The 27,027-nt window shown below is 50.6% G+C and overlaps 1 protein-coding gene across 12 annotated transcripts in view; it reads right to left on the bottom strand.

Annotated features, from left to right (window-relative positions):
• The window catches only part of RAP1GAP2 (RAP1 GTPase activating protein 2), a 194,578-nt gene that overhangs the window by 17,379 nt on the left and 150,172 nt on the right, over positions 1-27,027 (bottom strand). For all 12 annotated transcript variants that reach the window (XR_006785326.1, XM_045835754.1, XM_045835756.1 and 9 more), the window contains 9 exons: positions 25,119-25,197; positions 24,297-24,350; positions 21,710-21,793; positions 16,718-16,818; positions 14,708-14,837; positions 12,308-12,463; positions 7,179-7,250; positions 6,614-6,700; positions 5,041-5,175 (listed from right to left, as the gene is read on the bottom strand). Coding sequence is in view for 11 of the 12 variants with exons in the window: in XM_045835754.1 (XP_045691710.1) it covers positions 5,041-5,175; positions 6,614-6,700; positions 7,179-7,250; positions 12,308-12,463; positions 14,708-14,837; positions 16,718-16,818; positions 21,710-21,793; positions 24,297-24,350; positions 25,119-25,197 (898 nt within the window). In the remaining variant the exon portion in view is untranslated. The remainder of the gene's footprint in view (positions 1-5,040; positions 5,176-6,613; positions 6,701-7,178; positions 7,251-12,307; positions 12,464-14,707; positions 14,838-16,717; positions 16,819-21,709; positions 21,794-24,296; positions 24,351-25,118; positions 25,198-27,027) is intronic.

A 27,027-nucleotide genomic window follows, 5' to 3' on the forward strand; every position in this document is an offset into this window, starting at 1 on the left:
GAGGAGCGTTCTGCTCACGTGCCCTTGGTGCTGCCGAGGGAGTGAGCGAGGCAGGTCTGAGGGGACAGGGGGCTGACAGGGAATTCAGGGGTGTGTAGGGCTGAACCTGGCTGTTCCCAGCACGGTGTGTGAACCTCTCCAAGACACAGTCTCCTCGTCGGTACGACGTGGTGACAGTCCCTGTATGAGGATGACAACTACTCGGTGTGATGCCTGCTTGCTCACGGTCATCTCTCCTCCCCACTCTGAGGGACGGAAGAAGAGAATGAGGATGGCTACCTGGAAACCCTAAAGTAATGAATGATGCCCCACTTGGGCAAAATCACCCAGGGACGTGGTCTGACGTGTCGCACATTCCCTCTGGGGCCGAGCTGGGCGCACTGTGTTCTCAAGTCGGGCCGGAGAGTCAGGTACCAGGTGGAGAGGGAGCAAGGGCAGCGATGTGGAAAGAGGGGGCAGGAGAGATGCAGACAGGCACAGGGAGCCTTTGCAGCGGCGTCGGGGGGGGCTCCCGAGAGGGGTGCCTGGCCCCTCTCCCACTGGGCCCCTGCACATCCAGGCCACAGCTCGTGTCCTCTCCACCTGCACATCCCAGGGACAGGCTGCTCACTGCTCTCAGGCCTTCCCGTCCAATGGGGAAGAGTCGGGCTCTTGGAAAGGGCTTCTGTGCACTGAGCGGAAATCCTACCATTTCTAACATCGGCATCTCAGACCCATCCACTCCCCGCCGCACACAGCTGTTCCTGCCTGTCCCTAGCATCTGCTCACCTCCCAGCTAGTCACCCCTGGCTCTGTCACCCACCCTCAGCCACCGTGGCTTCCCGGCCCTTGGCGCACCTCACAACTTACCCGAGAGCGAGTTCTCCTCTGGGGGAGTGAGAAAGAGGGGCAGAGTCACCTTCTCATGGTCGGCTTGAAGCCACCTCATTCCAACCGGGGTGTGCATCAGACCAGTTAGTGTCCTGAAGGGAGCACATCTCCTCTGGGCCAACACAAACCTCACTTCCTTACAAATGGGTTTCGTGAGTTGTTTCAATTTAGCAAATTCAATTCAAGGATGACCACCGAGGGGGACATGTGACCATGTGAGCCCTAGCAGGGGTGTCCAACCTTTTGGCGTCTCTGGGCCACACTGGAAGAAGAGTTGTCTTGGGCCACACATTAAATACATTGTGACACATAATCACCAAAAAATCTCATAATGTTTTATGTAAATTTACTATTTTGTGTTGGTTCACATTCACAGACACCCCTGTGGCATAGAGGCAGGGGGCCCTCAGAGAGAAAGATGCTAATTTTTTGCCCGCTGTGATGGCCCCTAAGCAGAAAGTACTCTGAGGTCCAAAACAGGGTCTTCTTTCCCACTAACAGCACAAATAAAGGAGGGAGGCCGACCAGAGAAGGAAATATTCCTCCCATCTTTCAGACAGACGATTGTTCTATGCTGCCCCTGCCTACAGGCACTCTGCCCAGATAGCTGCAGCCGGGTGCTCCTCTCCTGCCACTAGGGGTCAGGGCAGACCCGCGCATCAACTTCCACAGCCTGCAAAGGCTAGGAGAAATTCACTCGACAGCTCCCTGTTTTAGGTGGTCCAAGTTCAGAGGCTGCTGGGTGACCTTCACTTCCCAGGCCCGCCAGTGCCCCTGCTGCATGATGAGTTGAACAGAGGGGTTGGGCTGGCTCAGGACTTCTCAAAATGTGCCTCACATGTGCTTTATGTTGGGACCTCAAGCAGCATCGCTTTTTCTTTTCATTTCATTAGGGACCAACAAAAACGTCAACAGCTGGCAGTGGCTGAGAGTGGCATTTGAGAACAACAGTCTAGAGATCGGTATTTTCCCAATGTGAGTAATATACAGATCCCTTATAAAGAAAACCCTTCTGGCAAGACTCCAGGAATATGTCCATAGACACCCCCCAACCCCAGAGCAACCTGCCTACTCACTCATGTATTTCAATTGTGAGTTTCACTGCAGAAGTTTAGTCTCTATGATTGGAAATATATTTTTTATATCACCCACTAAGTAAAAATGCAGAACTTAAAAGTGTAGAACTGACAGGTTCTTGAGAATACCACCAAGCACCTGCTCAGAAGCAGGTCCAGTTGGCATAAACCAACTGTTCCGTTTCTCATGGAGAAACGCTGACGTGGACAGCCAGGAGAACGGAAGATGGATGGGGAGAAGAGCTATTCCCAGTGTGGGAGGAGCCAGGAGCACAGGTGTGAGGGGCTGCTTCCCAGCAGGGGGGCGAAGGGTCCCTGCACTGCAGGGTTGGGGAGGGCGGTCACAGAGGCAGGGATGGACGGCTGAGAGTGCGTTCAGCCCTGGGAACCCTCAGTTATGTTCCCATGCACATGCGAGATGAGAACTGGGACAGGAAGGAGAGAAAACATGCAACTTTTCTTCCTGGAGTCATTTCAAGCACCACTTCTTGTAAGAAGGATGTTGTGGAAGTCTGGATAAGAAACCCCAAGAGGAATGTCAATAATTGATACCACAGCACCACCCAAGGTGCCTAGGAAGAAATACCAAAACTGGAGACAGTTTCCTGAGCCGGGGCAGACCCCAGGCCTGGCCACAGGCAAGGCCCAAACACCAGAATCCCTCAGGATCCCCCAAACACCAGAATCCCTGGCCTCCACCGCCTGGGACACCTGAAGACAATGATGGAATAGAAGGGGCAAAAGAGCTGGGTTCCCCAGGGGGGACGGGAAAGAGCTGCTCACGACCGCAGAGCTCTGAAGGTTTGCTCTGTGCGAGACCCCACGGACCAGGACAGTCCCCTCCCTCACCCCACAGCGCCCCCTGGGATACAGGTGTGGAAGTCAAATGTAGAAGCAGGTGTCTTCGGCCTACAGCTGGAAGGGTCCAGGGTTGAAAAGAAAAACGGCCCAGATTACTGGGTCAAAGACAAGAAATGACAAAGTCACGAAGCATCTCCCTCTCTTGGCAACTCCTCCAGTCAGACACGCTGGAGTCGGTCCAGAGGCAGGGACTGGAACGCAGCCTTGAGGTCACTCCCCTTTCTACCCACAAATGGAGGGAGCTGCTGGGCCATTTTATCCACAGGGCACCATGGGCAGAGTGTCCACAGCCTACTAGCTTTTCCAGGTTGTAAAAGTATTGTAAACGTGAAAAAAACCATTGTTAACTCCAAAGTACAGAAAGCAACCTGCAAAACTGAATGCAGCAACTGTTTCCTTAGATGTCTGCAGTCCACTGCAGCTCACATTGTGTATAAATCACATTTACTGCGGGACCCAGGAGCACTCCACAGGCTTGCTGTGATGTAGGGCGGAGCCTGCAGCAGTTTTCCTACTCACCTGGTCTCACTTTCACCCGCCCCCTGCTGGGCTAGCTGACCTGGCTCCCTCTCTCCTCCCCTGTCCCTCTTCTCCCTTGGCCCCCTTTCCCCTCGACCTCTCAGTTTCTGTTTCATCCTGGCTGCCACTGTCCATCAGGGCGGAAACAGATGCCCCAGGAATCTCCCACCAGCCTGGACAAGCAGCTCGGCTCCTGCCCGCACCCTCGTGAGGAATCCTGGCAGCTGGCCCTCAGGGCCAGTGGGGCCCTGCCCTATCCTCTGTGCCCGGCCTGGCAGCGAGGGACAGACCCCAGGCTTGCCCAGGCCAGGCTAGCACGGGTGGAATCTTAACTGAGTCGGGAACTGGGAGGCCTCGCCATGTGGTCCTTAGGAACACAGGCTTCGGAATGCGGCAGACACAGACTCTGGTATCTGTGGGTGACTTGGGACAAATTACTGTGTCTCTTTGAGTCTCAGCTTCCTCACATGTAAAATTATGCTCATAATTAGTGAAATTGGGTATGAATTATTATGCCAAAACGACCCTACCCATAATAATGGCCTTACCCACGGGGCACAGAGGCAAGGATAATGTGTGTTACATGTTCACTTTACAAGACAATAACAACAGCAGCACCTTCCCTGGCTCTTTAGTTGTCCCAGGCCACATGCCCTCCTCCAGGCTATTTCACTGAATCCTCCCAACAACACTAAAACAGAAGTCCCATTATCAGCCCTGCACCATCGATGAGAAAACTGAAGCCTCAAGACCTTCGAGACCCTGCCCAGGATCACACAGCTGGGATTCTAACATAGGCAGGTGGAACCCTCAACCCACATACTGGCCGCAGAACAGCAGCTTTATAAACCCTTCTGCAAAGGGCAGTTCAGCAGAACACTGACCTATGGACCAGAAAACCTGGGTTCGAAACAAGGCTTTACCTCTAAATAGGTACACGGCTTTGAGCAGTCCTGAGGCCTCTTGTCCTGCTCCCTTGTGTGCGAGTGAAATAACAAGACCGGTTGTGCCAACCGCAGGGTGACAGCCAGGCTCAGATCAGATGCTGGAGGTAAGTGCTGTCTGGACCAACAAGCACTTGGCAAGCACGTGACAGTGAGCCGTTTTTACACCATGCAAGTGAAGTGGCTGTCCCAGCTCCACTTGAATACTTCCAGGGACAGGGAACTCACTACTTCTTTTAGTAGCTCATTCTGCTTAGAAAGTTCTTCCCTTTGCAGGGTTCATGGGGATTTGCCTTAACTCCATCACACTGGCCCTGGCAGGTCTTCCAGTGTCCTGCCAGCTGGAAAACATCCTTGCAGTACCCCACACTGGCTGCAGAAGACACCTAGGACTTGTGTCCTTGCTCCTGTCATTCTGTCCTGGCACCCTGACCACAGAGGGAGGCAGATGGAAGCAATAATGCACTTGGTTTGCACTGGCTGCTCTCTGCTCTGTCCCAGTCCCTACTTGTCAACAACCTCCTGGCCAGGAAGAGATAACCTAGATCACGGAAGAATGTGGAGGATGCAGCAGACACCGTTGGCTGCTCCCACCACTCACACTTCCTGATGCCCCTGCCCTCTGCAAACACCTGCACTGCCCCTGCTGGTCCTGCAGCCTCTGGCTGGCACTTGAGCCCTGGGTTAGGGTCATGTGGAGCTTGCCCTCTTCCCTTGTTCATCCCAACCCTCCCCGTCACAGCAATCCTCAGCCACTCTTGTGCCCGTACCTTAAAAGACTCCAGGAATCCCCCATGGCTCCCATTCTCAAACTTGTCCTCTTCTGGGCCCAGTCCCAGCATGGCCTGTGTGCGTGCATGGAGCTCATCGTGAAGGTTGTCCAAGAGGGCGGCCCTCGTCCGGTCCTGCAAGGGAAGAGGGTGAAGTCATGGAGCTGGCACTGAGAACAGAGCAGGCACCCGCTCCGTGGGGGCTCCAGACACCTGGCCTGAGGGCTGCTATTCTGGCCAACTGCATCTTGGTGATGGTGTGGGCCTGGGGCCAGGCTGGGCTCCACCCTCACAAATGTTGCAACTGACACCACAGCTCCATGCCCAGCCCTCTGCTCTCTTCCCTCTGCTCCTTCTCCCCAGGCCATCCCACCCTCCCAGCTCCACCCTGCTGACTCCCAGTTCCTATCTGTACCCCAAGCTCCACATCCATGTACCCAATGGCCCACTGCTCCTCTCCATCCTGTTGTCACTCCAGAGCAATACATGCAACCTCCAGGGGGCGCCATTCACCCAGACAAGAACTAGCCCTTTCAGCAACCCGGCCTTTGCAGGCACCTCCAGATCAGCAGGTCCTGACAGCTCATCTCCCAGTGGACCCCATGTCAGCAGAGAACCCAAGCTGAAGCCACCCCACACTTCCATTTCCCCCTACCCTTTATATAGAAGTCCATCAAGTCTTCCTGATGGACCCGAAATCATCTCCTCCCGCACCTGGTATAAGCAAGCTGCCACCATGTCCCTTGAACTCCTGTAACAGCTTCTAACTGGCCACCCTTCCTGCCCTCCCCCCTTTCACCCTGTCCTCCCCACCACTAGCAGAGTAATCATCTGATGTGCACATCAAACATCACCCTCCTGCTCAGTCCTTTAAGAGGGCCCGTCACCTCTAGCTTAAAACCCTTCTTCCCATGGCCCAACCAACATCTCCAGCTGAGTCCCCACCAGTCTGTTCCCCACAAGTCCCTCTCAGGCCACATCAAACCCTCTGGAGCTCCCTCACAGAGCCATGCTCTGATCTGCTTTGATTCTTTGCTCTTGCTGTTTTCCATGCCCAGAATAACACCACCTCCCCTTTCCTCCTAGCAAAAGGCTCATCAGATATCCAGGTTTGGCAGTGGAAGGGGCGCCTCCCCCAAGAAGCCTTCCCTGAACCCATCCTAGTCCCCCATAGGCCAAGGCAGTCACAGCACCTGCTGGCCTCCATCGCAGCCCAGTGCTGGCAAACTTACCATACCTGTCAGGTAATGGCTCCTCCCACCAGCCTGTGAGCTCTCTAAGGACAGAAGCTGAGTCTCATTTACACCCAGGAAACAGAACGAAGCCTGGCACACAGTAGGTGCTCAATTAACAATTGGTGAATAGTTGACTAGACCTGAAGTTTGGACTTAGTTTCCACAAGAATTAAGAGTTACTATATCAGCACAGGGCTGAAGACTAACCCTAACCCTAACCCTAACCCTAACCCTAACCCAGACAATGCTCCCCACCTTGAACAGCCCCAGGAACAGAGACCCTGGCAGCCGCTGGCCAGCAGGAGGACAGAGAGAAGACCAGCAGAGACCGCGCTCACCTCCAGCTTTGCAAACTTGTCCGACTTGCAGCAAGCGTTCTCTGCGTTGGTGAGCTTCGTGAGCAGAAACTCCCTGAACTCCGGGCCCTGGAACAGACCAGAAGCCCAGAACTCTCTCAGCCTCGTAATGGGAAGGCAGAACAGGGCATCCAGGAGAGCTCCTGAAAATCTCTTCTGACATTTGATCATTTTTAGCCCAGGCCAAGCCCGCCTGCTAAGATACCAACATGGAAGCCAGCTTCCCTGGTCCCGGGAAATCAACCCTCCACACCCAGTACCGTTCCGTGACTGGAGGCAATTTTTGCCCAGGGCTCCCAGGACTGCAGCATGGCATAAAAATGCTTCTTTCAGCAGAAATTCAAACATCCTCACCGGAGACCCTGTGCAAGGCCAGGCTGGCAGCAGGAGAGGTGAGGAGAGACCCCAAGTAAGGAGATCTCCACCTCTGCTGATAAAGGCCCTGCTCGTGTTCCCAGCCTAGACTCAGCCCCACCCCCACCACTGCCTTTCGGGGACGGGGACCCAGAGTCTTGGACATGAAGGAGCAGGAAGGAGAGCGACTCACCTTCTGGAAAACAGGGGGGCTGGGCAGAGGTGGGCCGAAGGCAGGCACATCTTCCCGCGCAGTGACCGAGACCTGAAACAGGGTCTCCGTGTGGGCGAGGAGGGAAGAGACCCAACCCAAGGGCTATAATACACTCCACGTGTGCCATGCCCTGGCCCTAGGGGAGCCCCGCTTCCCACGACAGATCTCCTCTCCTCCCTCCCCCCTTGCCCCTGTGAGCCATCACCAGCACGGGGTGGGGGGGGGGGGGGGGCGTCCCAAAAGTGGGGCTGGATGACATGGAACCATCCCCATGCTCCTATCTGCACTGCTGGAGGCCAGAAGCAAGTCTGGCAAGATGACTAAACAGGGCTGAGGAGCAGCCTGGGACCCTAACTCCAGCACAGTACAAGTGGATTATCTCGTGACTGCAGTAGATTGGGATGCTCAGCCTCCGGAGAAGGCACAGTGAGAATTATTAGCCCAGTTTCACTGATCAGGAAACAGATGTCCAGGGCCCTGAAGTGGTCCCCAAAGCACCCAGGTGATTAGCCAGAGATGAACAGAGTCCAGATGCTGCTCTCGGGTTCTTCCCCACAACACTGACTCCCAAACCTGGTCACACTTCGAGTGTTTGGAAAACAAATGCCAACTGCATGGGCTCCACCCCAAGCCTCCTGAATCCGCAGCTCTGAGGCAGAGCCAGGAATCTGCAGCTGTTAAATGGGCCTGAGAGCTTCTGCGCAGTGGGTGGACTAGTGTTTGGAGGCCCTGACCCCACACACAGGGTCAGTCAGTCTGGGTAAGGCTTGAACTAACAGTGCAGGGCCCAGGCTGGGAATTGGGGGTAGAGGACATCGAGGTGTGTGCTGCATGCTGCAGAGGGGTGTACCAGGCTCAGGGTGAGGGGAGGAACGTGTGCACCTCTGGCCAGCCTGGGGAGGCATGAATGAATGGAGTGAGAGCCCCAAGGTGTTCTGCGTGGGGTCTCCCTGTCCTGGGACAGGCCCCACACCCCATCTCCCCTCTGTATGCAGGTGCCCTGGTTTCACCCATTCTCAGCCCGTGAGGCCGCAGGCCTCTCTGGGGACTCTGCCCTCTCTCCCCCTTCCCCAGGCGGGCAGCCGCTGACATGAGCCTGGCCCTGGCACACCGCCAGCTGCCTGGCCTGTGAAGTAGGACAGATGCTGAGAGTCAGCCAGAGCGGGTGAGCAGGCAGCTCGGAGCCAGGCCAAGGAAGGGCCCCACCAGGGTCTGGAGGGGAAGGGAGAAGGAGAGGGGTGGTCTTACCCAGCTCAAGGCTCTCTCTGCCTGAGCCCGAGCTGTCTGCAGGGCCCAGACTGCAGTGACCACAGTCAGGAACCAGGATAGGTTTGGCTGCCGTGACTTCAGGCTGGTTCCAGCAACCAAACACAGGCCCCCACCCCCACCTACCATGCACCCATGGCACCAGTCAAGAATTCTACCCACAGAGCCAGCATCTGGGGAGAGGGTGGTGGGAAGGCCCTGACCAGCTTCTGTCTGGGACAGAGCCAGAGGCCAGGCCTGGCCCCGCCCTCTTCCCACCGTGACACCCCCCCCCACCCCGTCTCAGCCTGCACCACAGTGGGCGGTGCTGGCTGAAGTGTCTGTCCACGTTCTTAAATCCAGCGAGTGTCCCAGACAGACACATCCACCACAGCAGTCACACAAGCAGGGGACAGGATCCTTTCTTGTGACAGCCCCATTCATCTTCTGTCCCCATTGTGTTCCCTCCACTGACCCCTTTCCAGCAAAGTGCGGAGCCTTTGTTGTTCCCTCCTCTTGGGGACGGTTGGGTTGCTGAGCTGAAAGCAGAAGCTGCCTGGAAGCAGCCCCACCTTCCTGTTTTCTAAACGCAGTGCAGGCGGCCCAGCAGGGGCCGGAGCAGGGCTGAGAGGCAGCAGAGCACGAGGGAAGAGGCGAGGTTGGAAAGTGGAAGGAGGCTGGGGGCATGTGAGTGATGAGGAGGAGGCACCAGGACTCCGGGAACCGCGCAGGATGTGCCTGAGGGTGACCTCAGGCAGAGAGAGGAGGGAGTCCTGGTGAAGGCTCAGATGGCTCAGTGAGGACAACCACAGGCAGATCTGGACAAGGACACCAGCTCCACTGCTTCTGTGGCCTCAGGCTTTAAGTGCCGTAAGCTCTCTGCCTCAATGTCCTGAATTTCTCTGCCTAAAACAGTGCTAAAGAGAGGCCCTGCCTGGCCAGGAGCTTGTGAGGATTCAAAAAGACTGTTTTTAGGGGCCTAGCCCAGTGCCTGGCATGGAGCCAGCACCTGGGGAGGGCCAACCACTGTCACCCAGTCCTTTTTTTTTTTACTTTCTCTATTAATGTGCACCTAATAAAGGACACCTGGAATACTACAGCATTCCCCCAAGCCACGTCTTAATCCATCTCGCTCTCTCACACACACACACACTCTCTCAACTCCCCCTCTATCCACTCCCGAGCATCTCAGGGCAGGAAGGAACTCAGAGGCTGTCTAGTCCGGCTTCCTCACCTCACACAGACAGAATCAGGAGCCCAGAGGGGGAAGAAACTAGCCCAAGGGTACACAGCAGTCAGAGGCAGGCCAAGAACTAGACCCCTGGGTTCTCAAGTCTCTAGGTCAACGGCCCTTTCCTGCATCCCCTCCTTTTCTTCCCTTCCCTTTCCTATTGTTTGTCCTCCCCAGTGGGGGCTTCCCAGGGCATTGCTGAGCCCCTGGGAAACCTCCCTCACCCTCCTTTTCTTTTTTTTAGATTTATTCATTTTGACACAGAGGGAAGGGAGGGCGAATGAGAGGGAGGGAAACATCAGTGTGTGGTTGACTGACTCTCATGCGCCCCCTACTGGGGATCTGGCCTGCAACCCAGGCATGTGCCTTGACTGGGAATTAAACCTGCGACCCTTTGGTTTACAGGCCGGCACTCAATCCACTGAGCCACAACTGCCAGGGCCCTCCTTTTCCATAGCCTCTAAGCCTGCAAGGGTCAGCTAAGGTCTTATTTCACCCTGGGCCCCCTGAGGGATCTAACTAGGTCCCCCTTGGTCACCAGGGTTACTGCTGGGGGTGTGGATGAACAGAGGTTTGGGGAGACCTTGGAAGGTGGGGCTCTCTCCCTGTCCCCTGCCTCCCTGGTCCCCATTCACAGGGCTTATCCTCCAACCTTGATGTTTTCCTGACAGGTGGGGCCCAAGGTCCCATATCCCAGAGGCAGCCTGGCTCTTCCTGGGGGTCCACTTCTCTGCTTCCCGACACCTCTCAGGAAAGTGCTTTCACCTGGGCCATAGCCTGTGGCTGGGAAGACTTGGTAAAGACTTCTAGCATCAAAGCAGGAGGTGGGGTGCTGATTTGTCAGCCTCTCATTTTTCCCTGTATAGTTCCACACTGCTAAGCTCTTGGGAAAGCGGAGAAGCCAGTTAGCTGAGCTCCATTTTCTATCAGAAACTAAAAGCTAATGCTAAATGTCCACAAAAGGCCACATTCTTCTGGCAGAGGCCCAGCAGACAAACCACACACTCATACATGACTGCCTGGTCGGGTCAGGGAGCCCCCCATCACACCACTTTACTTTGGGGGTCCTGATCAATAGCTCTCTGCCTCTATTGGCTGTTGGAAGAACCGGCTGGCTGCTTGGGTGGCCCAGTGGCTGAACTGCACTCAGTGGCTCTTTTGTCTCTTCCCTACAGGTTTTGGTTCTGTATGTCACTGCCATGGGCCCCACCCCTGGCACACAGGAGGCACTGAATGAATGAAATGCTTCCACCAACAAATCCAGCAGCTGTTTGAAATGAATGCCGACTCTGGTCGAAGCAGGTGAGCCCATAGCCTTCGAGGAAATGCCCAAACCATGCTCCAGGAAAATGCCAAGGAAATGCTCCTCTTAAGTTTTCAGCTAAAACTGCTCAGTGACAAAGAAACATGAATATGAACACGGGCACGGAAAGAAATCAGCTCTCTTTCATAAAAACAGGAGAGAGGTGGGGGGGACGGTTTGAAGCCTCATACTTGGACTTAAAGTTGATGTGTACTTTGCACTTAATATATCTGAGTTTGTACAGATATGACAATTATATGACATCATTTTCTTTTCCCAAAATCTTCAAGCCAAACAGATACTTCATGCAGATGGCCGTGACACGCCAGAGCTTCGCAAGCCCCAGAACCATCGCTGGCCCGTCATCATACAGGAGATGTGTTCAGGTCTCAGAGTTTCCCGTTAGCAATGACAGGTTGGCCCCCCTCTCCCTCTGACAGTAGTCCCTAGCACTGTGGGGAGCAGGTGGCCCTCTGAGAACCTGAGCTACGGCCTCTCCCCCTAGAACATGCAAAGAAGCACATAAACTCAACACGCACCTGCAGGGGGTTCAAAGACTATAGAACATCCACCTTAGGAACCCTGCTTCGGTCTATCTGTGATGCAGGGAAACCATTGCCCAAGAGGCTAGCACTGTTTCTCGTGGAGAAGAGAAGGAAAGAGTTGGTGACAGCCATCAGGGTGGGCAGGGTGAGGGCTCCTGAGGATGATGGGCTCCCCGGCATTCATGAGGATTTTGAGCCCGTCTGAAAGACTGCTTACTGATCAGGGGGCTGAGACCCGAGTACTCACAGTCCCGCTCCCTGGGAGTCTTCAAATTAACACCTACCGTTTCTTCCAGAGCGGCTGAACCGGAGGGGCCACCCAGTGGTCAGGGTCTACCAGGCCCCTGCTCTCCCCTCTTCTCACCATAAACACCAACGTTTCTTTCCCTCCTTTCTTACCACCCACCCTCCTTCCTTTCCCCTCCCGGACAGTCCTCTCTACTTTTCCTTCCTTCCCCCTGGTTCTTCCTCACTCTAGCAAGTGGCATTACCGGATCCCAAACAGGAGCATCTGGGCTTCTCGACCCTTGAGACAGATGCTGTTGAGCCTCGAAGGACCCGATGGATGAGATGGCCCTCAGGGGGTGCTCTCCACCAGGAGTCCAGCCCCCAAGGCCCAGAAACCTGAGAACCGTGGGAAATCAACCACACCAAACCTAGGAGTGACATCGTGGAGAATGGCCCAAGGAAACATTGAGAACTCGTGCTTCCTGCTATCACTGAATCCATAAAGCGCGGGGAGGTGCCTAGGCTGCTGCTTCCTCCAGCGAGACTGTCCCCTTACCTTGTAGGATGGGGTCTCTGTGCCCGTGCTCTCAGCCTGCACCACGATGTAGGCATGTAAAAAGTTGGAGGCAATCATATCTGGGACAAACGGTGTGTTTTCTTCTTGGAAGATGATGGCCACAATGTCATTGCCAATGTGTCTCTTTCTCTGGAGCTAAACAAAAAGTGTTTCATTGTTGTAAGCCAGTTGGGAACATCCTGAAAGCAGAATAGATCTATACAGGAAATTCCTCATTATTCTATCTTTATACATAAACCCTGAGACTTGGAGACCTAACTCTCCAGGGGGCTTTTTATTTTAATCTTTAGAAGCTATCAAAAAGAAAAAAAATGGGGGAGTTGCCCAAGTGGTTAGGGAGAGGCTGGCAAGCATCTCACTGAGCTCTACAGCATGCAGAGCTCTGACTCGGGACCCACGGAGAAGGGTTAAAAGTTGAGGCCCAGGTTTCGTCTCCTGCTAGAGTCTGTGATTGATCCAGGAGAAACACAAACACAGGTGAAGGTACCTGAGAACAGGAACAAAGCCCCTTGCACAGAAATGCCTGCCACTGGGGGTGCGCAGAGGGCAGGGAAGAGGGCAAAGTCAGAGGCCTGACGGTAATCTGAGAAAGCTTCCTGGAAGAGGAGATGGAGGGCAACACCTGGCAGAAATGTGAATAAGCAGGGATGAGGGGGCGGATCATTCTATACCAATGGGGAGAGGAGCCATGCCTAGAGAAACACGGGCAACGTGGCTCGGCAGAGGTCATGGGAGAGAAAGAAACCCAACCCTGATTCAGCACCCCAAACTGCACCGGATGCTGCCACAGGTGATTTCAATCAGAAGGCACCTACTGTGTGCCGGGGCCACACTGGGCTATTCACATGAATTATTTCAAATGTCAAGGTCCTCCTGCACACCAAGTCCTGGCTGGGCACTCATCTATGCTTTTGTTCCTTTATTAAGCACCTACTCCATGCAGGCCCTATGCTTCACTTGGAGTTTCTCACTGAATGAGCACCTGCTATATACTGAGCCTGGTGCTGTGCACCTCACACAAATTGTCTCACATATTCCAGACACACTATCTCATTTCTTGGGAAGGGAAAATTAATGTTTATTCAGTCCTTGCCAACAGTCAATCTCGATGTACTTCCCAATTCACACAGGGGAGACTGAAAGAGAGCCAGGCAGACAGCAGCCCTCAGCCCCAGGCTGGGCAGGGGGCCGTGAGGGGACGGGACTGGAGGTGAAACACTGAGAGAAAACCCACTTTGGATACAAAAGGAATCCTGCTCCCATTTGTTTCTAGAACATTCAGTAGTTATTTTAGAGCCAAATCACAGTCTCATTTGCCAATTTCCTTTTTTCCCAAAGAAGCCAAACACTGTTTACAATATTACATCTGCGCTCCCTCCCCAGTTCCCTGATCAGAAACGGATGGGTCAGCGTCTGGTGAAAGGCCTACCTTCCCTTCTCATCTTCCTAGAGACTGAAAAGGGGGAAAGAGTGGGATGGGGCAAATGGTACCACAGCCAGGGGTCAGCTGCTGGCTTCAGGGCTCAACAAGAACAAAGCCAGGCCCTTCCTGGGGACATGCAGCCATCAGAAGCAGCAAATGCGAGAGTGAGCAGGAGAGCCCTGGAAACGGAGGTCTCATCCAGGTTTCCCCGGTTGAGGCAGAGAGGCTGGATTCCTGCCCGCAGGCAGGTGTGGTGACAGAGGAGGCTGGGAGACCAGAAAAGCTGCGAGGTGAGAGCTGATTCGTGAAACAACCAGTTTTACATCACTGGGTCAGGAAGGAGGGCAAAAGCCTAGTGGCCTGGATAGTGCACAGCTGTTAGGTAGGCAGCCTGCCACAGCCAGGCATCACACCGAGCCCTTCACTCATGGACACCATGGGTGATGTCCACAACAACGCACTGACATACATGGCGCTATCCCCACTTTGCAGATGAGAACAATGAGGCCACAAGGTTAACTGGCTTGCCCAGGATCTCATGCTCCCAAGTACAGGGCTGGCATCAAGCTGCCATCTGCAGACTCTGTCCTGTGTGCTTCACCACATCCCACTTGACCAGGGCACCTGGGCTCTGCTCCCAGCTCTGCCCCACTCAGCTGGGAAACAGTCTTTTTACCACACCAAGCTGCAATTTCCCCGTGGTCAAAGCCTACGCACACCCAGGAGCCCTGCTGTCCTGGTGTACGTCAGCAACACTGACGCACAGCCTTGGTGAGATGAGATAGAGCGATAGAACAGTATCGGACGAGAGCACAGCGAACAGACTGGCCTCTTGATTATGACAGGTAGGAGGGCAAAGGGGCAGCGCAGGCCTTTGGGTAGATTGGCCCAGGGACCTGAAGCAGGCTTTCACCCCGCACGCCCCAGGCTCCCAAAGCCCTCCCAGCCCAGGTTACCTGCTGGGCGTCTCCCTCTGTAAAGGGCAGCTTTGTGGAGACGTGAAACATGATCTCCCTGTCCCGAAATATCGTGTACACTGACTCCGCCCCCGTCTGTCCGTGGGTCACATCCAGGCCTCCTCGGAAACTGTCAGTGAAAAAACAGGGCAAGCGCCACAGAGAGAGAGAGAGTGAGGGTTAGTGGGCCACCTGGCACAGCCTGCCCTAAGAACATGGGGGCAGGTGAACGAAGGAGGGGATGTGGAGCACTGAGGGCCGAGACTGAGACACAGGGAGAGCCGGTAGATCTGCTTTTCTGAGCAGAGGAGCCCTGGTGTTCCACTACAAACCCATATTTAAAAGACAAAGGCAGAATCTCTATTGCAAGGGTCATGTGAGAAAGGAGGTCATCCACCCACAATCCCGGACAAATGGTGTCCTCAGTGCCAGTGGCCCCCAAGGCTGGGCACAAGCCTTTGCTCTCTGCAAGGCCATGTCCAAGTCCTCTGCCCAGGGTCAGGGCAACCGGCCATCCTGTTGGATGATGGCAAGCCCCCCAGGAGTGTCCAAAATCAGCCTGAATGGGGTGACAGATGCTTGACTTCTGCCCAGCCAGTGCCTGATGTGGAGACCCAACCCCAGAGGTGTCCATGGAGGTCCCTTCTCTGGCTGTCTCCTCACAGGCAGGAAAGAAACTAAGGAACTCGGTGGGCTTCTGGGAGCTGCCCCTTCATTCTCTATGGAAAAAGGGCTGCTAGCCATGGATCATATTTTTCAGCATGAAGAGGAGGATGTAGGTGACTTTAAGAAAATGAAATAAAATAGACCCTGGACATCAGCCTCCCCAAGCACTGTACTATGATCCAGAAAATGTGCTCAGCCCAGTGTGGCAGAAAGCACACTGGGCTGGGAGTCAGGCGCTCCAGGTTCTAGACCTACTTCTGCCCCTGAGTCAGCACATGACTTTGGGCATGTCACTCAGTCTCCCTAGGCCTCAGTTTCCTCTCTCTATAAAAAAAAGGGATAGGATGATATGATCTCTGAAGTCCTCCCTGTTGTTTTTTGTTTGCTTTTTGTTTTTTTTTAATTCTCACCCAAGGTCATTTTTTCATTGCCTTTTTTTTTTTTAAGAGAGAGAGAGAGAAGCATTGATTGGCTGCCTCCCATACGTGCCTGGACTGGGGATCAAACCTGCAACCAAGGCACACACCCTGACCAGGAGTCAAACCCACAGCCCTTCAGCTAGGGGACGATGCTCCAAGCAACTGAGCCACACCACCCAGAGCCCTTCCTGATTTTAATAATTTCATCTGTTCTAAGACACTTTTTTTAACACTTTAATACCTGTGAAACAGGATGCATCTCACAAAGATGGCATCTCAGAGTTTAGGGAAGGTGGTATAAGAACAGTAACAATAACGACACCCGGTGCTTCCTCTGTGCTCAGCATGCACTTAAGTGCTTCACAAACATTACCTAGTTTAACACCAACAACCTGTGGGGTCACTGCTACCTTTATCTCTCTTTTTAGAGATGAGGAAACTGAGGCTTGCAGAAGTTAAGTCACTTGCCCAAAGTCATAGAGCTAACAGGTGGTGGAGGGGGAGTTGTAACCCATGTGTGACAGACTCCAGGCAGCAGTGATGACCTTGAAGGGAAGGAAGACGGAGGAAGAGGAGAGAAGGACGCAGATGAAGGAAGTGATTACTGAACATCTACTACCTGACAGGCATGGAGCTGTGTGTTTGCACACACGTTGGGAGACCCTATTAATCTGGCTACTGCAGTTGGGGGTCGAGGGCTCTGTCCTGTTCTAGCCGTGAGGCACAGCACCGTGCTGGCTTACCCCCGGACCTCGGTTTCTTTGGGAGAGAGTGTTGATCATTTGCTGAGAAACGGTCTTGTGGTTGTTGCGTGTGTGTGTGTGTTGAACTGTCATACGCCCTCCCTGAAACTCAGCTGTCTCCCCTCACCCTTCCTCCCAGGCCCCATCCATGGGGCCAGAGGCATCACCTGGCTGAAACCTACCCTTTGAAGTCCTGCAGGGTGATGGTGTCCCCCAGCAGTTCCAAGAACTCCTTGAAAGCTGGGCTCTCCTCATTGTTCCCAAACAGCTCCTCCTCCAGGGTCTGGAAGAGACACAGAGCAGGGGCAGGAATCAGAGAAGCCTTCTTGGTGTCACAGGAAGGAGTGTGGGTGTCCAGACTCCTAGTCCCTTTCTGTCTTTCTCCCCACCCCGCACCACAATTGTCATCCAGAGGCTCTGTCCTTGGCCAGAGGAAGGACTAAGACAGACCTGGATTTTGGGAGCTGATTAATGAGGACTTTCTCTTCAAATGAAAGCTGCTGGTCAGTATAAAAAACAAAGCTGAAGCAAAGAGTTCTTAGGCCTGGTACCAAAAAGCAGTCCATAAATGAAAAATTGATAGTTGGAATTCTGACAAAGGACTCCTATCTAAAAGATATTTTAAAAACCTCTTAAAACTCAATAGTAATCAAAACCGCAATGAGATACCTCTTTACATGCACTAATGGCTAGAATCAAAAAGACAGACAACAAGTGTCGGTGTAGAAAAATCAGAATCTATGTAGGCTGCTGGTAGGAATGTAAGATGGTGTGCTCACTTTGGAAAAGTCTGGCAGTTCTTCAAAAGGCTACACACAGGGTTACCATAAGACCAGAATTCCACTCCTAAGAATATATCCAAGAGAAATAAAAGCATAAGTCCACCCTAATGTTAATAACAGCATTCTTCATAAAAACTCCAAGATGGAAACAACCGAAATGTCCATCAACTGACGAATGAATAAAATGTGAGATCCATACAATGGAATATCCTTCAGCCATAAAAAGGAATGAGGAGCTGATACACGCTACAACATGGATGGATGTTGAAAACAGTATGCTAGGTGGAGAACACCGGACACAAAAGGCCACATAATATCATTCCATCTCTAGGAAATGTCCACACCAGGAAAATCCATAAAGACAGAAAGTCGATTTGTGGTTAACAGGAGCTAAAAAGAGTGGTGGTGGAAAGTGACTGCTAATTAATACAGAGTTTCTTTTGAGGGTGATAAAAATGCTCTGGAATTAGTGGTGATGGTTGTAGAAGTCTGGGAACACACAACAAGCCACTGACTCATATGCTTTATTGAGGTGTAGCTCACATACCATACAATTCACAATGGTATGTGAATGATACCTCAGTAAAGCATTATAAATTTTTTAACCTAACAGTTAAAAATAATGCAATTAGAAAATAGCCAATAGTCAGCCATCTAAATCTAGTTTCTCTCTCTTACAATATTTCTATGTTGAAAGATACAGAAGACTGTGGTTGTAAATAGCATCCTCTCCTGCTTATGCTTTCTATTTTAAGGATTAGAATCTATTGTGATTAATCTTCATTTTAAAGTTCCTATTATGATACTAATGAAAAAGGAGGAAAATAGTCAAAAGACACGAACAATCATTCCACCCAAGAGGATATACAGATGGCAAATAGGCACATGAAAAGATGTTCAACATCATTAGCCATTAGAGAAATGCAAATTTAAATAATAAGATATAAAAATAATGATATCACTACACATCTACCAGAATTGCTAAAATAAAAATAGTAAAATACCAAATGCTGGCAAGGATATGGAGATCACAGATCAAACAAAAATTGCTGGTAGGAATGTAAAACGGAACAGCTCTAAAAAATAGTTTGGTAATTTCTTATAGAACTGAACATATGATTACCATATAACCCAGCAATTGTACCCCTGGGTATTAATCCCACAGAAATAAAAACTTATGTTCACACAAAAACCTATCTACAAATGTTCAAAGCAGCTTTATTCATAATAGCCGAAACCTGGAAACAACCCAGCCTTCCGACAGCGGGGGAAAGGTTATACAGACTCTGGTGCACCCATCCTGTGGAACCCTACTCAGCCCTCAGAGGGAATGAATTACTGGTACTCTCCTGCACTCAGATGAATTTCACTAAGTGGAAAAAAGCCAATCCCAAAATCTTATATATTGCATGATGCAATTTAGAAAATATTTTCGAAATGACAAAGTTTTAGACATTCGAGAACAGATCAGTAGTTGCCAAGGGTCAAGGACAGGAGGGCGAAGGGAGCACAGAGGTGGGAGAAAGATTGCCATGGTTATAAAAAGGCAACAGAAGATATCCTAAAAGTTAAAAGGGTGATGGAATTTTGTTTCTAGACTGCATGACCTAACCATGTGATAAAATTATATACAACAAAATACGCACACCCACACGCCCCGGGTGAGTACATATACAACTGGGAAATGGAACGAAATCCACGGACTCCTGGGCTGCGACGTCGCCCTGCAGTTTTAGAAGACGGGACCTGTGCGGGAAACTGGGTAAAGGGTACACCCTTCTCTCTATGTTGTTTCTTACAACTGCATGTAATTTTTAGGTACAGATACCCCAAAATTAAAAGTTTAATACTTTTTTAGATAGAAAGCAAAGCTGAAACAAGCAGTGTGCTCTCCAATCGTGACAGGCTTCTAGCACCGGGTGGCCCTGCCTAATCAACAGGCTCTGCCCACAGCGGCTGGGTCTGCAAACAGCCTCAGGCTCTGCAAACATCCAGAGGTGCAGCAAGCAGCTCCATGACACAAAGACACTCCAGTCTGCACAACCCCTTCCAGGGGAAAGCCTCCCACAGGTGGTGCCTTCACACCTCCTTGCCGCCTACATTAAAACAAAAAAGGGCAGACCTGAGGTTCCAAGCCTTCGATAGGTGACAGAATCTAGTAAGATTTCAGTAACTCTTATTTTTTATAGCATTTCTGTTCAGAATTACTTTCGTTTCATGCAAACAATACCAAGTTTCCAATTACAGTATTGATATGAAATTTCCTTTAAAAATAATGTATTTAGTTGAAAAAAAGTTTTAAAGAAAATATCACATACTTTATAGCAGAGGTGCAATAAAAACTGTTACAGTGTCATACGGTGGAACAAACAATACGACACAGAGACTGAGTACAGTTTGTGAATGTGTGAAGTCTGGGACACGCCGCTCCCTAGCAGAGGTCTGCGAACTATGGCCTGTTTTCATACATTAAGTTCAACTGGAACACAATCAGGCCAACTCATTCACATATTGTCTTTGGCTGCTTTTGGACTACAAAGGCAGGGTCGAGTGGCTGCAACAGAGACAGCACAGCCCATGAAGTCTAAAATATTTTACCACACAGCCCCTCACAGAAAAAGCTCTGCAGCATTCTAGTAAGGCTCAACTCCAGCCCAGCATCCTATGTGCCCCAGGTCACGAGGCCAGAGTGTAGGAGAATGACCACCTCCAGGCAATGTACATCTGCTGGGAAAACATTTCAGCTCATGCTCTCTCCAGGTTTCCACTGGCCTGGTATTAGCATTATCTTTGTTTTTGTACTGGCCTTGAGCTTGACCATGTATTCAGGGAGGGCGTCTTAGTCATTACCAGTATCCCCATCAGTGCTCAGCACAGTGCTGGACAAACAGAAGAGTTAGATGGGGCTTATTTATATCCTGAAACCAGTGTAGGGCTTTCATGCAACAAATGCTCCTACCAAATGTCCCCCAGCTCTAGGTTTGTGAAACAACAATCTCCTGAGTTTTTTTTTAAAAAGACATCTCCTCCCATGCCCCCAGCTTGCCTCGGCAGTATCAGGTGCATAAACAACACACAGACTCCTCAGAGGTGGATGGTTAATGTTCAGTAATTATAACTTTGCTGGAACATTGGATAATAATCACCTTATGAGATCTGCTTTGGTAAATTTCACAAGCAAAGAACTTTAATTAGGTGGATTATATTAGCAGAGCTGTACGAAATAAAAATGCAATATGTAAAAATAATCATAGCGGCTCCCTGAATAATCTCCCTTAAATTATACGATTTATGTGTGCTAGTCTTTCAGCTCTTAAACTCTTCACTTAATTAGAGTGTTTTTAAGCAAACACAGGTTTCTGGTGATCTAATATCTCCAGACAACGAAGTCAGGTGTTAGGTAGCCAAGACTCAGACATGCAAAAAAAAAACAAAAACAAACCCAAAACCCACAGATAATAGTAAAAGTTACTATCGACCTACTATCAGCAGGGCCAAAACTTTTATTCATTCATTAATTCACATAACAGAAAACTATGAGTGCATTTATACAAAGTCACCATGCTAGGATCCTGGATCACACAAAGATGAAACAAGTGTGAAACCTTCTTTCATAAAACCTAGCTGAGGAAAAATCGGTGTGTTCAGCAGGCTACTCATCAGGATGTTAATAAATATTCAACAAAGTTATAAAGAGTTCTTTACCTTGGGGGTTCTTAGAGCCTTTAAAATGTCTCTATGCACCCAAACCCTGTCCAAGTCACTCGTTCCCAGAGCACTTCACACACTGAGAAACCTTATTCATCCAACTAACTGCAAAGCGTGTAAGAGCTGAAACAGACAGAGCAGGGGCAGCAGGGGTGCACTGGAAAGTTTTTAACACCCAGCTCCCCACGCTGGACGACAGAAGCCCCGGTGTTTGCCGATTTCCACGGTGCAAATACTCCACCATGGCTGAATTCAAGCTTCGAACGGGATGTCACTGAACACAGATTTGGGGAGAAATGCATACAACTGGCTGCCATGCTATGAAGTGTGGGGAGAAAAAGCTATTCCCAGCAGGGAGGACTTCGGGCAAAGAGAGAGCAGCTTGGGCTAATCCATTCCCTCCAACCAGTCTGATTTGTCTTGTGACCCACGGCCTAGAGATAACGACACTCGGAAGTAGCCACCAGGAAGAACCAGAAGTTACCATTTGGAAAACCACATTACCATTTAAAGGCTTTGCAGGCCTCGGTGTGAGGAATGGCCTGACAATTCGGCCACCTCCAGTCTAATTCATACTTGAAATCAGCATATTTAAGAACCTAATACTGTGCTAGGGGAAGAAAATAAGAGTACTCAGGAAGAAACCAGAGGATATAGTGGCCAGGATGGATTTGTGGTGCTTACCTGCCTGGCTTTCTGGTAAATGACTCCAAATTTGAATGTGTTCTTGACATCATGCTCATCATAGGACACAATCATTTGGGAGGCCTGGAAAAAATGGGAAGAAAAAAATCAGATTGTCAAGTTGGAGGGAAATGGAAGGGGAAGCACCCATTTCTGTGGAGAACGTGCCCGCCTGACACGAGACATCCACACGTGCATTAGAGGAGAAAGGGCGGAGGCCGAAGCAGACGGTCAGGATGCGGCTCCCACAGTCTCAGCTGGGCCTCGACACAGGAGTGCCGTCCCGTAGCGGCCGGACGTCTGCCTCGCTCGCTCCCTTCCCATCCAGACGTGCTGGCCAAGGCCCGGGCACACGGGGAGTCCAGCAGGACTCAGGGAACTGACTTCACCCCAGTGTTTCACCTGTGAAACCAGGCTTCCAAAACTGGTAAGCAAGGGAGATACTGGCTCTAATTCCACCTATAATCAGCAATACGATGTTGACAAGGCACTGCTCCTGCCAAATTTTATCTGGCTTCTCTATAACTGAGAGACCTAAAAGGAAACCGTTGTTAGGAGGGGCGTACCCTAATACAATATGTGGGGGGAGCTAACCACTGCTTCTGCCTAATGTTCTATCGCACTTTGAAGAATTAGTATCTCAAGGCCAGGAACACTAAACTCTAATTTTGAATATGCTGTTTTCACCTGTATAGCTTCAAGTGAGCCACTTAACTTCTCTGGGCCTGTTTCCTCGTTTGTGAAATGGAACTGTGCAGTTGTGAAGATTCCGTGAGACCGGGCACGTAAGGTGCAGAGCACAGAGCAGCTACAACCATCACCATCACCATCACCATCATCACCATCTATGTAGCACCCCAGAAAGATTACAGCAGAACCAGCTCAGTGGGAAAGAGAAGATGTGGATGCTACCGTGATACCCTTCTCGATAAAAAGGAGGGACCCAACCTCCTGTCACGCTACAGGAAAAAACAAACCAGGCACAGCTTGTTTGTTGGCCGGATGACGTGGCCCATGTTAGGTCTGGGAGGCATTCATCTGCCTGAGGAAATGGACACTCATCAGCTCCCCTAGAAGGGCACTGCTGGCCGACCCGGAGCGAGCCACCCACTCCCTCCCGGGATGAGTCGAAGGAGCAGAGCAGCTGCCCTGCCGGGGAACAGGCGCCCAGCCACAGAGACCTGCCAAGAAGCCTTCTAAACTCTGTGAATTCTGAAAACACACACATACAACATCCCAGCCAGATGAACATCCAGCCGGACTGAGGAGTCCTTCAAACGCAGCAAACATGAAAATACAGCTGCTCCTCCATCATTACCAGAGCAGGAGGCTTTCCAAGTGATGGAGAGAACTATGCAAATAAGCGTCATTAGGTTCTCTCGGTGGATATGATTTGACAACAAAATTTGCCAAACTTGTAGTTAAGTGAGGCCTTTATGATGAGGTTTTAATGTGTGGTTAAACCTCACTAATTCAGCTTTAATTATAAAGAGAAGGGCAGTTGGAACGAGAGAAAATGTTCAGTAGAGTGCAGCTTATTACTGGTAAGTGCCTGCAGATGCTCAGAGGGCTGCAAAGAGGTGCCTGGGAGAAGGGGTCTGGTGCATGCGCTGTGCAGGAGATGACCCTACACTAGCTGGGCCACTGTGTAGGGATACATGGTGTCCTGCCCAAATTGTGAACATTTAAGGTGTTTCTTCCAGGGCATTCTGGATGTCCAGCCAAGATAAGGCCTCTCTTCCCCACCAAACATTTCACCTCGTGGTTCCTGATTGTCAGAGAGGAACCAGGGAATGGACTGAGCCAGCCCCCCGCAAGCCTCAGCCACCACAGCGCTGGCCCACGGGCAGGCGCAGAAGCACAGCTCCACACCCATCTCCTCTCTCCAGGCCCCGCTGGCTCATGAGGAAGCAGAGGGTGCATGGGGCTCTTCCTAGATCTAAAGCAACTCACTGTCTGTGGGTGGTTTAAGTCCTGTCATGCTGTAATTGTTCTTGAGTGGGCTGTTGTTTTGTTTTGTTATTATTGCTCCCCTCCCTACTCCCACACCCACATCAGAACTGGGGTTAAGATTAGGACAGTCCGGAGGAAACTGATAACAGAGAGGCAGCCAGTTCATTAACAAGGACCGAGCAGGGGCTCAGAGCTATGCAGCATTGGCAATGAGGAGCCACAGTCGACCTTTTATTTTTTAGTGGAGCTCTGCCTTCTGCCCCCCTCCCTCCTCCATGATGGCTGACCAGGTCTGCACCAGCCCCCAACCCCCATCTAGAGGTAGAACACTCCCCACCCCAGCACTGGCCTCAGGGCTGTAGGACCAGAGTGAGATGGAGAAGCTGCTATACCTCTGTCACCCCCACACAGCTGGGGACCGACTTGGGCAGACCGGAGACCCAGGTGTGGCCAAGGATGGCTTCCCCGTGGACCAGCTTGTGAAGGAGTGGGCAGGAAGAGAGGAGACATGAGGGGTATCACAGAGGCCCCATAAAACCCCACCAAGATCCAAAGAACCTCCCATAGAGCCCTCAGTGAACAAATGCACGCCAAGCAGCAGAGCCCAGGGCAAGGGGCGGGACAAAGGTCTCACCTTGGGGTACAGGACAGGGCTGAATTTCAGTCCCACTGCATCATCACAGAAGGCCTAGGCAGGGAGAGAGAAACACGCAGCTCAGGGACCGTGTCCCAGACGGCACCTGGGCTCCTCTGCCCACCAAAGAAAGAACATGGGGGGCCAGGACCTGTGGGGTCGGGAGGCCTGGCGCTGCTGCTCTCTGAGGGGCCAGGAAAGTCAACCTACTTTCCTGATGAAGGGAGGTCACCAAAGGGATTGTGCACAATTCTGCCCAGCATTCCCGCCCCCAAAGCATGGGCCCAACCCAACTCAGCTGACCATCCTTCTCATCCCACTTGGCTGACTCAGCTCCCAAGTTTCCCCAGAGCAGTGACACACACCCCTCTACCAGCTGATGGCTCCTGACCTGGGGGAGACGGAGAGGGGGGAGCAGGGTGGGGGGGCCAGGGTGAGGAGATGGCGTCCTCCATCTGGATCAACAGCATGGCCATCCCTAAGCCCAACTCTCCGCTGCTGTGAAGGCTCCCTGGCCGCTCCCTCCCGGTCCTCCTCTAAAGTCCTACTCTCCATATCAAGCTCTGTCTTTCTAAGTCTCTTGTCTTCTGAGCTAGCCATGAACTTGGGGGCAGAGACCATGGATTAAACTGAGCAGCCTCAGCCTCAAGGATGAGATAGGGAGGGTGTCAGGAAGACAGGTGTCTGCCAATAGCCCTCCCCCACCCCCATGCATGCAGTTACGGGCCAAAGTCCACCCAGGAGAAGCCTGCATTCCCACCCACCCCAGAGGCCAGCCCTGGGCTAAGGGAAGAAGTCGCCTTCTCTCAGGTCGGCTTTTACCTTTGCAATCTGAGGGATGCTGGGCAGCTTGCTCAATCCTGCCAAGGGGATCCGTTCATGCACTGTCTTCACCTTGGACCTGCAAAAAGAGAAGTGTTCACAAGAAACGAGTCAATGAGGAAGGTGGCTGAGATCATGCCAGACCACAGGGCAGGGACACTTGCTTTGTGTCTCCCTGAGGTCAGATGTGCCTCATTTTACTCAACCCATGCATTGGGTGCCACACTCAAATGGTGGGAAAAGGAAATCCTACCTAGGTACCTCGTGGGAAGTGGATACTTAAAGAACCTGCCTGGTGAAGTTACCTAAAACAAAACTATGGGAAAAGCAAAGACCTTCAAGTTCACCATTATTTTTTGGTTTCTTTGTGGGGTTTTGTGTTCTCCCAAAGAACCAGGCACAGCTTCTGGATATATTTGGGTTCTCACATGCAACTAAGCCTTTATGAAAAGAAACTCTAATATACGAAAATCTGGATTTACTCAAAATATAAATGGGATAAAAGTTGCTTTATAAAGGGATTTACCATAAGACTCTAAATTTATCCTGTTCCCCTGATTCATTTAGCACATTATGAAAGCACCGGATTTTACTGAATACTTTTTTGCATTTGCTAAGACAATCATGGGTTTTCCATCTGTAAACCTGGTGGATTATACTCTATTGAGCCATCTTTCCAGTCCATGGGTCAAACTCCACTTCTTATGTATGATCTTTTTATCTCCTGCTGAATTCCATTGATTAAATAAGAGTTTCACATCTATGTTCAGCAGCAACACTGGCCTTTTCTTTTTTCTTGTACTTCCCTTGTCAGGTTTTGGTATCAGAGTGCCATTCCAGCCTCATAAAATTGCTGGGAGTTCCTCATTCTTTGAAAGAGTCTTTATACCACAGGGACTTTCTGTTCCTTAAAGGTTTGTTAAACCTCACCTGTGAAACCTCTGGGCCTGCTTTTTTTGTTTTTGTGGGAGGGTACCTTGGCTACCAATTCAGTTATTTACCGGTGAATATTTAGGTTGCCTACTCCTTATTGAGTCAATTTTGGTCATTTATATTTTTCTACAAAATTATCCATAAAATGTATTGACATAAAGTTGTTTTAGAATTCACTTAGGACTCCATTTCTGTCTGTAGTTCTATCCCTTCCTTCATTGCTGTAATACTGTCTGTATTTTTTCTCTGTTTTCCTTAATCAGCCCTCACTAGGGGTTTATCTCTTCATCTTTTCAAATAGATAGCATTTGGTTTTGTTGATTGTCTCTATTTATTAATTTTGCTTTCTACTTCACTAGCTTGTTCTTGTCCTTTTTATTTCCTTTCTCCTATTTACTTAGGGCTTTTTCTATTCTTTTTCTTGACCCATGTGCTTACATATTTAATCTTTCTTCTTTTTCATGACTGCATTTAAAACTACACATCTTTCTGAAAAATAATGAAAGATTAGCCAAAGAACATATATGTGTGACCCATGGACACAGACAACGGTGTGGGGAAGGCCTGAGGAACTGGGGGGCTCGGTGGAGGTGGGCCAAAGGAGAAAAAGTGGGGACAACTGGAATAGCATAAATAATGCAATTTTTTTAAAAAAACTACACATCTTTCTCTACCATTTTTTTGCATCCTATACATTGATAAGTAGTATTTTCATTATCATTCAGTTCCAAATATTTTGTCAGTTCTTTTGAGATTTCCCCATCCACGAGTTATTTTAAAGGGTTTTTTACTCTACAAATGTATGATGTTTTTTCTTCAGTATTTTAATTTGTTGACTTAATTTAATTTTCTTTTATTCAAGGAATATAATCTGTATGATATTAATTATGTGAAGTTTACTAACTTAATACATAGACTTTTATTTTCATGTTCTACATAGGCTTGAAAAGAAGGTACGCTTTTCTTTTGCCAAGTT

This window comes from Phyllostomus hastatus, unplaced genomic scaffold, assembly GCF_019186645.2.
Source record: "Phyllostomus hastatus isolate PE091 unplaced genomic scaffold, TTU_PhHast_1.1 phas_contig_210, whole genome shotgun sequence".
Classification (NCBI taxonomy): domain Eukaryota; kingdom Metazoa; phylum Chordata; class Mammalia; order Chiroptera; family Phyllostomidae; genus Phyllostomus; species Phyllostomus hastatus.